At 35.4% G+C, this 14594-nt stretch overlaps 2 protein-coding genes across 2 annotated transcripts; both read left to right on the forward strand.

Moving 5' to 3' along the window:
- The first annotated feature begins 317 nt into the window (after nucleotides 1-317).
- On the forward strand, nucleotides 318-1946 carry LOC132159216 (receptor-transporting protein 3-like). The gene is made up of 2 exons (XM_059568761.1): nucleotides 318-853; nucleotides 1446-1946. The coding sequence occupies exons 1-2, from the start codon at nucleotides 711-713 to the stop codon at nucleotides 1786-1788; spliced, it is 486 nt and encodes a 161-aa protein (XP_059424744.1). The 5' UTR covers nucleotides 318-710; the 3' UTR covers nucleotides 1789-1946.
- A 177-nt stretch (nucleotides 1947-2123) lies between these two features.
- On the forward strand, nucleotides 2124-12714 carry LOC132159215 (5-hydroxytryptamine receptor 3C-like). Its single transcript, XM_059568760.1, has 9 exons — nucleotides 2124-2436; nucleotides 2791-2963; nucleotides 3815-3859; nucleotides 10700-10806; nucleotides 10929-11098; nucleotides 11192-11358; nucleotides 11625-11835; nucleotides 12086-12277; nucleotides 12376-12714. Exons 1-9 carry the CDS (start codon nucleotides 2430-2432, stop codon nucleotides 12678-12680), a joined length of 1377 nt encoding a protein of 458 aa, XP_059424743.1. The 5' UTR covers nucleotides 2124-2429; the 3' UTR covers nucleotides 12681-12714.
- The last annotated feature ends 1880 nt before the right edge of the window (nucleotides 12715-14594 follow it).

Genomic DNA, 14594 nt, shown 5'->3' on the forward strand with positions numbered 1-14594 from the left:
TTTTCAAAGTATGCTTCAGACACGGGTCACGACGAGGTATTCCCCCATAGTGTCCCCTCAGAGGACGCAGTGTCTCGTTCCCTCTCAGGGAACCATGGTTACATTCGTAACCTGAGACGTTTATTTCCAACCCTTATCCAGCACACCTGTTCATAATTTTTAAATGGTCCTGAATAAACTGATTAACTTGGTCATGTGGGTTTAGTTAGAGTTGGAACTGAACTCTGCAGGACACTGGGTTTAGAGATATTTTCTTTACTGCAGAGGGAGTGGCCTTTCCTGGATACCTTCGTTGAACCAATTGGATGGAAATTACACAGTGTTTATGTCTTATGACCTGTCAAAAAAAAAAAAGAATTATCAGATGACTAACTTGTAAGACTAGTCTAAGCAGTTTATGTAACCAGTCATAGGCAGACAAGGAAGTTATTAAATTAATTTGCTGCATATACAATAAAACAATAAAAAAAACATTCAGGTATAAATTAATACGGTGATTTTTGGTCATAAGTCTTTATTCTGCCATATTCCTTTTTCACCATCTCTGTTACTTTAAACAGCAGTGTTTACTTTTGTGTTGTAGACAACAGACACATACTTGTAGTTTCAGTTTTCTTTCTGTGAGTTGAGAGATAGCTACAGTATAAATATTCAGTGGGTAAAAACAAGGCACAGCATCATTCCTTGGAGATCTCTGTGAGAAAGCAGACATGGTATCGCTGTGGAACAGATCTTTACAGAAGAAAGCAAGTGATCTTCATGGTGACACCTGGAAGATTGAAACTGATCAGACTATTCTGGAAAACTGTCAAGCTCCTAATTGGCACCAGTATATTTCTGGCTCCTTCGCAGAGTAAGAGCACAACTTTACCAAACTACAAGATTTTAAACAGTTTTTGTACTGTATTAAGATTTATGATATATGCATTCATGTTAATGTTAGTTAATACAAATACAATACAAATAATTCATAATTAATTCATGTTAGCTCAGGTTTGTTAATTAGTATTAACAGATACAGCTTTAGAGTTTTAAAATGATTAGTACAGTAAATGTAGACCATGTTAACTAATGTAGATTTTGAGTGTAAACAATGTAAAAGGTACATTATTGTAAAGTGTAACTATACTTTTTAAACAGATAATTTAACTAAGCCATTAAGCAAAATAGTCTGCTTATTGGATTTTTTAATTAGATATTTTGATGAAATGAAAATGAAATTTAAGGATGTACAGTATCAAAACTATTTTATTATGAAACTTACAATTACATAAATGAAACGGTACTTTTGAAATACTGCATAAAGGTACCAAATACCACCAACCAATATAAATAATAGCTATAATTATAAATTATGTAATCCTTAAATCATCATACAGAGTAATGACTGGACCTGGAAGTATCAGTAGATGCATAAACTGATTTATTTTCCATTTCTATTGTAGCTTCAGGTGTTCTCTGTGCAGAAGGACCTGGGGGTCTAGTAGAGTGCAGGTGATGTTTCATTTCCACCTGAATGGAGCAAGCAGACAGGGAAGCATTAAATTACGATGCTACAAACAGGAGTGTAGGACGTGCAATGAAGCTGAGTGGGAGGATCCGAACTTTCCAGTAGAAAACATTGATGTGCTGGTTGAGAGACTAGTTAAAAATATCCGCAAGAAATGCTATAGGGAAAACCTGGGTGAAGCAAACAGATCTTCAGCGTTCGATGGAAGATCTGATGGGCCACATGAAGGTGCTCACTGTGAAGCCTGTCGGCGGGGAATCTGCAATCAAGCCAACTGAGACTGATTTAATTGCTCAAATCTTCTAAATCACTATATTATTGAAAATAATTGTAATATTCGCTAAAATGAACAACTTGTTACTGCTGCAAGATTTAGTTTATCTAAGCTTATCAGTTGACTTCTACTCTTTGTTAGTTGATTATTGTAAGTTGCAATCTTTCACTGAATTCACTGCAGCCCTGCTTAATGTAAAACAGTACGCTACCATAGAAACCACCATCATTTTATTGTGGGTTTTACATCGCACATATTGTGCTTTGCATGTTGTTGCTTCTGTATTCGGGCTTTATGAAATAAATGGAAATGTTGTGGTCAAAGGTCTCTTTTGTTTTTAGTTTGTCTAAGCAAATCAGTTTTTGTATATAGTTTGCCTCATATCAGTCCTCACAGAGATCATGAAACTGTGAGGTAAAAGCCGAATATATATTTTTTAGCACTTTTACTGTTATCTGCCTTCTCATTCTTCAGCTGATGGCTTTAGTTTTGTTCTCAAGACCACAGGTAAGACATAGTCATGAAGTAGTAATGCAATAGTTAAAGTTTATAGTGCTTTATTAGTGTCTTTTAACTCCATTATAACAGGCTGCTGGATACACAGCTATTCTTCTACATTTCCGGTTTGTAATCTGCGGTCTCATCATGCAGTGTAAGAAAAAATGTATTTCAAATTCATAGACTAACCCAACAATCAAAAGCAGTTTGTATATAATTTGATTCATGGCTCTTAATGTTTTTATTTATATTAATGTAGTAAATATCCGTGATTTGCATTATTAACATTTGCAACTTTACAAATAATGTAAATTATAATTCAATTTGTATTGATTGTGTTGTAATCATTGACGGTTTACATTATTATGTTTGCAACATTAATAATTTACATAAAATTTAAGTTTTTTAATTGTTAGTGTTAAGTGTTAGCTAAGGTGTCCTTAACCCAGAATTTGGCAATACAACAGGAAAAAATATATATATTTAATTTGCAATTTTATTCTTCCAGCTCTAATGGTGAAACCCGCAGGGACCATCAACTGCTCTGAACCCACTACAGATGGTCTCATAACAGCCCTGAAGGAAAATATCTTTGGCAAAACTGAAATAAGGCCAGTTATTAACCTGAAAACTCCCACCAACATCAGTGTGAACTTCATTCTGTATGGGATTTTAGATGTGGTAAGCTCTTATCAATCTAACAATTCTCAATCATTGCCACACAAAATCAGTATTCATTACATTACACCGTGCTCAACCATTTGCAAACAATCTATAAAGGGAATTTAAATCATTCAGTTTGAAATTACATTTTATAAAACAATGGATTATAAACATCTATTTCAGCACTACTGCATGTACTGTAATACTAAGACTGTATAATTTCATGACTAAAGGTGCAAACCCGCCATCAGTGTTGGGGAAGCTACTCTCAAACTGTAACTTGACCAGCTAAAAGCTACTTGCAAATTAAAGTAGTTAAGCTACATTCAAGCTACCCTTCTGAAAAAGTACTAGAGTGCAGTAAAGAAGAAAAAAATAATCAGTTTTAAAAGGTTATTATTCAACTCCTGTATGTGCTTTAAGCCTTCGATGTAGACCACATTTGAATCTTTGTTATTCGTAAATACCTGTATCCTGTACATCCATTGCAATATCATCAGACGGTCTCTTGTCGTTGGACAGACTGTAAAGCCGCGTAATGCGCAATATCAGATGGCAGTTTTGAACAAATTTAGTTTGTGGTTTAGTCAGAAGAAGATGCTGTGTGTGCTGCTTCAATGCATTACATGTAGCGTTTGGTCGAGCTACACAGCTACTTGGTAGAAAAAGTAGTTAGCTACAGGAAAAGCTACACTGTTTTAAAAGTAGCGTCGCAACTGTAAAGCTAATGAAAAAATGTGTTACGTTAGTAGCGTCGCTACTTGCAGCTAGCTACTCTCCAACACTGCCTGCCATACTGCTAACTTGTTTCTGAATAGTAATTGCTTATTGATAATAGTTACAAAATCAAGTCAGTTTTTCTCTTTTAGGATGAAAAAGCACAGAAACTTAACACATTCCTTTGGGTGAATCTGGTAAGTCAACTGCATTAGTATCTCTTAATTCATTAACTGATGAATGAATGAAACTAATTCGTTTTAATTTTAAAATGAGAACAGTACAAAAAAGCAAAAAGATGTAATGTGCAGGAAACAAAGAGATAATATAAGATCAGTATCTAATTGCAGATAGAGATTTACAGAGGTGGAAAGAGTACAAAAATATTCTACTCAAGTAAAAGTACCATTACATTAATGACATTTTACTTAAGTACAAGTAAAAGTACCAGTCTAAAAATCTACTCAAGTAAAAGTAAAAAGTAGCTCATTTAAAATTTACTCAGAGTAAAAATTACTTACTTACATTTTAACAGTGGGAGGGAGTCAAAAATGGGACAGCCCAAGGGTGTCAAACTCAGTTCCTGGAGGGCCACAGTCCTGCACAGTTTAGATTTAACCCTAATTAAACACACCTGATCCAGCTAATCTAATCATTTAGGTTTATTTGAAAACTACATGATATGTGTGCTGGAGCAGGGTCAGAACTAAACTCTGCAGGGCTACGGCCCTCCAGGAACTGAGTCTGACAGCCCTGGGATAAGTCTATTAATCTCAAACTACAACCCGAATTCCGGAAAAGTTGGGACGTTTTTTAAATTTTAATAAAATGAAAACTAAAGGAATTTCAAATCACATGAGCCAATATTTTATTCACAATAGAACATAGATAACGTAGCAAATGTTTAAACTGAGAAATTTTACACTTTTATCCACTTAATTAGCTCATTTAAAATGTAATGCCTGCTACAGGTCTCAAAAAAGTTGGCACGGGGGCAACAAATGGCTAAAAAAGCAAGCAGTTTTGAAAAGATTCAGCTGGGAGAACATCTAGTGATTAATTAAGTTAATTGATATCAGGTCTGTAACATGATTAGCTATAAAAGCTTTGTCTTAGAGAAGCAGAGTCTCTCAGAAGTAAAGATGGGCAGAGGCTCTCCAATCTGTGAAAGACTGCATAAAAAAAATTGTGGAAAACTTTAAAAACAATGTTCCTCAACGTCAAATTGCAAAGGCTTTGCAAATCTCATCATCTACAGTGCATAACATCATCAAAAGATTCAGAGAAACTGGAGAAATCTCTGTGCGTAAGGGACAAGGCCGGAGACCTTTATTGGATGCCCGTGGTCTTCGGGCTCTCAGACGACACTGCATCACTCATCGGCATGATTGTGTCAATGACATTACTAAATGGGCCCAGGAATACTTTCAGAAACCACTGTCGGTAAACACAATCCGCCGTGCCATCAGCAGATGCCAACTAAAGCTCTATCATGCAAAAAGAAAGCCATATGTGAACATGGTCCAGAAGCGCCGTCGTGTCCTGTGGGCCAAGGCTCATTTAAAATGGACTATTTCAAAGTGGAATAGTGTTTTATGGTCAGACGAGTCCAAATTTGACATTCTTGTTGGAAATCACGGACGCCGTGTCCTCCGGGCTAAAGAGGAGGGAGACCTTCCAGCATGTTATCAGCGTTCAGTTCAAAAGCCAGCATCTCTGATGGTATGGGGGTGCATAAGTGCATACGGTATGGGCAGCTTGCATGTTTTGGAAGGCTCTGTGAATGCTGAAAGGTATATAAAGGTTTTAGAGCAACATATGCTTCCCTCCAAACAACGTCTATTTCAGGGAAGGCCTTGTTTATTTCAGCAGGACAATGCAAAACCACATACTGCAGCTATAACAACAGCATGGCTTCGTCGTAGAAGAGTCCGGGTGCTAACCTGGCCTGCCTGCAGTCCAGATCTTTCACCTATAGAGAACATTTGGCGCATCATTAAACGAAAAATACGTCAAAGACGACCACGAACTCTTCAGCAGCTGGAAATCTATATAAGGCAAGAATGGGACCAAATTCCAACAGCAAAACTCCAGCAACTCATAGGGTCTGTGTATCTTTTGGTCATTTGATTTTCTATTTAAAAATAAATAAAGATAAATGAGAAACGGTTTGATTTTCGTTTTTTCGTTTTATTTAAGAAACGCAAAACGAAAATGTAGCTGGATTTTTCGTATTTTTGTTTGTGGGTAAAAAATGAGATTATGCTTTAATATTTGTTTGAATGTGTGGGCGGCGCTGAAACGCCCTTTTCATCCCTTCTGTACTGCACCGACAAGCGGCAACCGCAAGCTCAGTTCATTTTCACCGGGAGAGAAGCGGCAGACAGCAGAGCATATTAATCCCGCGGATTCTATACTAGTGGTGCTTGCAAGATAAAATAATAATAATAACAATAATAATAATAATAATAATAATAATAATAATAATAATAATTAATTAATTAATTAAATTAATAATAAAATAAAAAATAATATTATAATTTTCCAGCTGCTGCATGTTATTGACAAAGCAGACTTGACAACTTTATTATTTTAATTATTTTAATTTTTATTTATTTTATTCTAGGCCATTCATAAAAAAAATAAAATGGGAAAAACCCAACCCCACATTTATAATAAAATTTATATTAAAATAAGTTAAGTTTTCCCCATAATTAGTCTACTTTAAATGTTTTAATTATAGGCTATAGGCTACTTAGAATTATGAACTGAATTCACGAATTCTGTAGATGACAGTATGAATATAGTGATGGTGTGACATCATTACAGATAATGAGTTCAGACGGGAAACACTGCACCTCTCGTTGGTTTCATTTGAATTACATAGGCCTAAATATAAAATTATTATTATTATTTTTCTATTTAAATGGATTATTTTAAAAGTAGACATGTCCAGCTAGACATGGTTCGTCTGATGTATGAGCCTGGTTCATTTCTGACGTTTCAGAAAGAAGTTACTGTAGACCGAGATGGCAGAAAGCACATCGTGTTGAGTTTTGTAAGGTTTTCGTGTTATTTAGGGTGTTTTACGATCCAAACTGACGGAGCTGAAGCTCTTTCCCCTGTTTTCGGGATGGAAGGTGTGGATCGGGATCCGCCGATCAGAGAAGTGCAGCAGACTACACTCTACAAGATAAAGCTTCAGTTGCTGTTGTTTGTAATAGCAAATGAAAACATAGGCTACTTGTGAGGTTTTTCTTAAATAGGTATAGAATAAAATTAGTAGGCTAAAAATCCGCATATTTCATGTCATTGTAGATCATATAGGCCTACAGTAAAATTCAAATGTCATTGAATAAATTAATTTCTGTTTGGTCAAAAAATTTATATATATATGCCGCTTGTCGGTGCAGTACAGAAGGGATGAAAGGGGCGTTTCAGCGCCGCCCACACATTCAAACAAATATTAAAGCATAATCTCATTTTTTACCCACAAACAAAAATACGAAAAATGCAGCTAAATTTTCGTTTTCCGTTTCTTAAACAAAACAAAAAAACGAAAATCAAACCGTTTCTCATTTATCTTTATTTATTTTTAAATAGAAAATCAAATGACCAAAAGATACACGGACCTCATAGCCTCAATGCCCAGACGTCTTCAAACTGTTTTGAAAAGAAAAGGAGATGCTACACCATGGTAAACATGCCCCGTCCCAACTATTTTGAGACCTGTAGCAGAAATCAAAATTGAAATGAGCTCATTTTGTGCATAAAATTGTAAACTTTCTCAGTTTAAACATTTGCTATGTTATCTATGTTCTATTGTGAATAAAATATTGGCTCATGTGATTTGAAAGTCTTTTAGTTTTCATTTTATTAAAATTTAAAAAACGTCCCAACTTTTCCGGAATTCGGGTTGTAGTTGTTTTTAATTAAAGGAATCATTTATTTAGAATAATAAAACATTTGGGCTGTTGCCAGGGAAATCAGTATCAACAAACTCATCTTTTAATGCAGAGGAAATGCAGAAGATTCATTGGAAGTGGCATTTAGATGTATTACACTGTTTAGTGCAGGACAAGAATGCATTTAACCTGCAGTTACAAATGCATGAATAATGTTTTGATATACAAGACATAAAATGTTGAATACTCATTTGAAATGATAAGAAATTAATTATTTAAAAAAATCAAAAGATAGCCTACTTTAAATGTGAAATTAAAATGGCCAGTATGTGTCAGCAAGTCACTGTTAATAAGTGAGTCATTGCGATTGAACCGAATCATTTAAACGTTTGATTCATTCAGGAACGAAACACTGTCACGTTGCTCAGAGATGCAAAACTGTGCTTTGGTGGCTGTGTTTGGAATTATTTCCTGTTGTAGAAATAGAGCTAAAAAGGCAATATGGTGTCTAAAACGCAAGTCTCTTAATTAACTTGTTTACTGAACTGTTATATATATGTATGTATGTATATATTCATGATGATTTTTGGAGGAAAAGATGGCATTCTTTGTGTGATTTTGATTTAATATATGAAATTATATAAATATGTGAATTTTCTGCCCCTATATCTTCAATTTTGTGATAATTCTAAATGCACTTTAGGAGACTGAATCACACAGTGAAAGAACGCACTATAAATGCGCGCGCACATCATTAAAACAAAAATAGCACACTCCTCACCACTGTCTTTTTGGATAATTTGTGCAAAACCTCTTGCTAAAATGTCAAAGCTTCATTTTAACCACCAATGCAACGATGCAATTATTTAGCTTACCTCTACATTCTTGCAAAGGGTTGATGTCTTGTCGAGATTTTATAAGCTGCTAGTTTGGTCTTCCTAGGCAAGTACAGCTTACACTGCATAATAGAGCATACATATGGCCAGGGGTTCACTTCATTTCCTTTGAGTTCAACTTCAGAATATGACGGGGTTTCGTTTTCAGCGGTGTCTGCACCACTAACGCCTGTTTTGTCCGTCTGCATCTTTCTCGTGATTTTAGCGCCAGTTTGCCCTCCTGCCCATTATTTACTGACGTAGTTTCCAGGGAGCGATTTATTTTATTTATTATTTATTTTTTTTTACTCAGTAATTAATGTGTTTTAAAATGTAGCGAAGTACAATACTTCAATCAAAATATACTTAAGTAAAAGTAAAATTACAAATTTAAAAAATTACTTTAAAAAGTATTAGTACACAAAAAAGCTACTCAATTACAGTAACGCGAGTAAATGTAATTTGTTACTTTCCACCTCTGGAGATTTAATAACAAAAGTACAGTCGTACAGACATCCAATAACACCAAGAAAACTGAATGACTGAACACATAACTTCCTTTGAAAAGGACAAGACCTAGCGAATAACACAAGAACAGTGGGGCTTATATGGGCTAATAAGATAACATAAAAAGGCACACCCGTGGAGAATATCAAGTGTCACCAAACACAACAAAGACTACAAAATTACTACAGAACAAGGCACAGGAAACAGGAACATAACAGGGCAAACTACAAACTAAAAGACTATAAAACAAGAGCACAGAGAACAGACAGAACTTTACATAGTCCCCAATTAAGGACAACAATAAAAAAGTTCACAAGGGTGGAGAAGCAGAGGTGGACCAGGAAGAGGATTGGGAACACTGGTGGAGCAGGAAGACAGGGCAGAGCTGGCAGAGGAGGAATCTAACATGGCAAGGAAGACAGATCTATAAAAGATCTCACCACAGTGGGGCAGTAGAGATGAAAAACACCATAGTGGAACAGGTGACCACTGGGGAGCCAGCAGAGCAAGAGACTACAGTGGAGCCGGAGGAGCAGGAGACCACCAAGGTGAAGCAGAAGACCACAGTGGAGACGTTGTAGCTGAGGAACACCACAGAAGAGATAGAAACCAAAGGAGCTGGAGACCATGGCGAGGCCAGCAGAGAAGAGAGTCAGGGTGGAGCTGGAGACCATGGCGGTTACAGAGACAGGGAGCACAGGGGATATAGAGTTCTATGGCTGTGACAGGGAGTTCAGTGAGTTCAGAAACAGTTTAGTTTAGTTTAGTTTAGTTTAGTTTAGTTTAGTTTATTATGACCGAGCCAGGAAGAACAAAGACCATCAGATTTGGGATCACTGAGCTAGGGAGCCCAGAAACCAATGGAGTTGGGGGCACCAGAAACCAATGGACTTGTGACCACCAGGCCAAGGAGCAGAGTGACCAATGGACTTGAGCCACAAATCACATATTAACAAATTCACATAAAGTGATATAAAACAATATAATACACAAAATGTAACACATTTAAAGATGAATTATCTTGTGCGCCTTCTTAGACCATGCAGATAAAAGAACTCTTTTTCAGGCTCTATACCATCAGCGTTTCTCTACATCCATGTTAGTTTGACTTGTAATGCAACGGTTCCGCACTGAACTCAACCTGGACATACTGTATGACCTATAACGTTTTAATAGTATCTTTCTTAACGTACCCCTAACTTTGAACATTTTAAGGGAATACATTCGCTACTCATTACCTTGTAAATCACATTCATACATTGCAATCAAATACATTTAAACAATGAATGCACTCACATTTATATAAATTTATAACAGAAACATTTACATCAGTTACAAATGGACTTGGGACCACCAGGTCAAGGAGCACAGAGAAAAACAGACTTGGGACTGCTGGGCTAGGTAGCGCAGAGACCAGTGGACTTGGGACCACAGAAACCAATTGATTTGGGACCACCAGGCCAATGAGTGCATAGGCCAATGGACATGGGCTATGGGATTCATGGGGGAAAGTGAGCCATAGCCCATAGTGTAAGGAGAAAGATGTCTTAAGGCCAGGTTAACATATTGTTCAAGGTTGAAGTCACATTTGCTTCTTGGCAGACATGGCTTGACTGGCTCATCTGCACACAGAAGAAATATGCGTAGGCCTCGATGGTATAGTAGTGGCTTTGCCGGATACCCACTAGTAGATCTGTTGGATCCATGTTTACTGATAAATTTACTGATAAAGACATTTTGTGTTCTGTAGGTTTGGAATATTGAAGGTTTGAGCTGGGATCCTGTTAAATGTGGAACAGACAGAATTTCAATACCACGAAAACAACTGTGGAGGCCTGATATTATCATCAATGAATTGTTAGTTTTAACATATCTGTATTTCTAAATCTTGATTACTCTATTTTGGAGACTTTTTAACTTTAAAGCTGTGTATGGATACCAGACAGAACATAACACCCATACCTCTTTTTACTTTGAAGCATTGATGAAAATAAAGTCCCAGACACATATTACCTCTACGTTGACTATACTGGCAAGATAATGGATGATCTTCCATTTCATGTCATCAGTTCTTGTAACCTGGACATCTATACCTTTCCATTTGACATTCAAAACTGCACATTCACTTTTAATTCATACCAGCACACTGGTAAGTTATCTTGACTGAAGAGTAAAATTTCTCTTAAAACAACTACCATGTGGTATGACCCTAATAACTCGATTTTTTTGGTCTTCTCTGTAGTGCTGGATGTTCAGTTGTCCTTTGATAAACCGGTGGAGCAAGCATTCAGAGATTCTCTTGAAGCGATGACAACTAAAGGAGAGTGGGAGCTGGTCGATATGCTTGCTCAAAAACCTTCAATACCTCCCCAGGAAATGAATATCTCACGGGACACACTTACTTATTATGTATTATCATTTTAACACAATTCTTAAAAATTATATTTAAATAAGAAAAGAATGTTTGTCAAGTCCAACATTCTCTCATGGCAATTCATGATTTTAAATGTTGGTTAATTGCCAACAAATTCGTATGACACTTATTTGTGTTTTTTATAGAATCTCCACTGAGTTTAGGTTTAGGGATGGACCCTCATGATTACTTTTTATTATTATTTAATGCATTGCAATTAAATCTAATTAAAGTTGGTGAAATTACTCTTGTCCTTTATTAGATCGTTCTCAGGCGTCGAGCGACCATGTATGTGGTGAACCTCCTGATTCCCAGCTGCTTCCTCATTACTGTAGATCTGTTCAGTTTTCTTCTTCCACCCCAGAACGTGGATCGTTCTGCCTTCAAAATGACCCTGATTTTGGGTTACACTGTCTTCCTGCTGCTAATGAATGACCTGCTGCCTGTTACTGGAAACACCTTACCTCTCATAAGTTTGTATAGAAGCATCATTATAACTTCAAAGTATTTGTGTCTTCTCCACTCCATACATCAACATTGTTAAATGTGTTATTTTTTTAGGTATTAAAATACTTATTGGTGTTGAAGTTTAAGTCAACTATAAGGCCCTATTTATACATATTACTTATATAAATGTTATAGATTAAGAAAAAATACATTACCTTTAAATATATTGAATACAATAAATGAATGAAGCAGTATCCATGTTTTGTTTTTTTTTAGATGCTTTTTTCTCCCTCTGTTTGCTTCTGATGGTGGCCAGTCTTCTGGAGACAATCCTCATCACTAACATTCAGTGTGGCTCCACTCACTATGGACCTTTACCTCCATGGGCCAAGGCACTTTTCCTCAACTATATCGCCAAACTTGTTCATTTAAGCAAGAAACCCAGTGACCAAAACTGTGACCCTAAAGGTGATGAGCAGTCAGTCAGTGTTTCCATGAATTAAGTATTCAGAGTGCTATGTAATACCAAAATAAATTTATTTCAACATTTTCTCTTGTACCTGTAGAGCACAGAACTTATACCAAACGCTGTGATCCTGCAGTTGAAACCTCTAATGGGAAGGCAGTCCATAAAACACCTGCTCTTGTGGAACTGAAGAAGATAAGCCATGAGTTACTATCCATCCGTCAGCAGATCAATAAATATTTTAAAACTGATGAGAGCGCAGAGGAGTGGATGCATTTGGGTCAAGTCATTGACCGCTTGCTTTTCTGCCTGTATATTGTGTTTCTTTCAGTTAGTTTTATCACTATTTTAATCTTCTGGTTGTACTGGTACAAGAAAAATTCATCTTTAATAAATAAATGGTAACCAAATAAAACTATATAGGAATGAGTGCTGTTGAGTACAGAACCTGTAACATCGCTACTTATTAACTGAAGGTAATACTGCTCTATTGCTAATAGCTCATATTTCCTGCTAAATTCATTTACTTTTTATTTGCTTTGTCTCTACTTATTGTATTTTTTTTTCCACCACAAATTAATTATCAAATTAAATTTTTAGTCCTGTCAGAGCTGTGGCCTAGCAGTACACAAACACTATTGAGCTGTTGGAAATACATATGTCACAAATGCAATTCTGTAATGTTTAGTGATATATTATGTGTTAAATAGAATAAAATTGTTTTTTTTTTTAAAATAATAATAATTTTACTGTCATTGTCTATTTGTCACTATGTAATTTCCTTTTTTCCCTCCTGAAGAAAAAAAAAACATGTGGAAATGATCTATGTCAGTCAGAAAGGACCAAATGTAGGGTAGGATTTGATGTTATTTAGCAGGAATTGACTGGAAGTTGGAAAAGTGGTACCTGCATATCATGTGAACAAGGAGGGATTTTTGACATCAGGAAAGGGAAAAGAGAAGTTGTTTCAGAGGAGAAAAAAATATATAAAATAAACATTTACATTTTTTTTACTTAATATTTTTTAATACATTATTTAATCATTCATACATAAGGCTAAGAGCAATAAATATGAATGTAAATAGCATCAGTTTTAATTTTATGTTTATATCATCTATAAATGTTGTCCAATAGGTGGAGGTGAAAATTAACTTTCATAATAATTAATTAATTTCTGTGATTTGTGCTATCAAGTTGCACTGACTAATTTTTAACAGCTGCAGTGATATGATCATGTCTTGTGACAGATTTCATGTTATTTCAATCATAGCATAGCTTTTAATGATCGCGGGAAAATAATGGCACATCCAACATAATACGTTACAATGCATTACATTACACCATTAATCACGGAAAAGGAGGAACTCAAAAGACAGGGTATTTAAACACGAGGGAAGTAATCAGGGGAATGGAGACAGGTGGGGATTAATCAAAGCAACCAAAACAAGAACAGGAAAATGACCAAATAAGGAAACTCAAAGTCCATGTGCGTAACATTTACATGTTCAGTCAAAATCATTCATTGGACTCTATTCTACTATAGTCCACTATTTCTGTTAATATTGCCTTTGGAAATCAAAAAGATACTGTATGCACATTGTTCAGTTTTGTTTCTTATGACTTGAAAGTTAAAAACTCATTGAGTCATTCCACAAGATTTGTGTCATTTATAAAAAAAACAGAAACAAATGAGGTTCAAACTCAATTCATTTGTATTTCTGTCCAGACATTTAGTTTTAGTTTCCACATTTAACTTCAATTTGCTGAAACACAATTTCTCTTAAAAATAAGCAGCATTATAACTGGAATTTTGGAATTTGATTTGTGTCCTCATCACAGTAATACTTCATATTTTTTAGTAATGTAATCAACACTACATGTGAAGATGAACATTTCAGATGCTTCAGCAACTAAAACAAATCAGCGTTAATTACGTTTGTGAAATCCTGTGTCACAGTGTACTACACAATGTACCAAAAATGTGTTTCGCTTACATATTTATGGTTCTTCTATGGTGCTAATTATTATTATTAAGCTGCATCCGTATTTTGGTAAATATTTAGGTCAGGTCAATTTTAAAACTAAATTATGAACAATTTTTTTTTTTATTTAATTCAATTCAATTTGAATAAGTTTTTGTACTGATTTTGCATGTTTTTAAAATATATTTTGCTTTATGGTAACATTCTAGAAGTTTCTGTAGAATTCTGGAATATTCTGTGATATTTTAATGCTTTCTGGAACATTTCAGAACATTGTGGGACTAGTCCTAAAAGACAAAAATCATCCAACATACACTACTGAAGTTTTGGACAACTC

The sequence above is a fragment of the Carassius carassius genome, chromosome 16, assembly GCF_963082965.1.
Source record: "Carassius carassius chromosome 16, fCarCar2.1, whole genome shotgun sequence".
Taxonomy (NCBI): domain Eukaryota; kingdom Metazoa; phylum Chordata; class Actinopteri; order Cypriniformes; family Cyprinidae; genus Carassius; species Carassius carassius.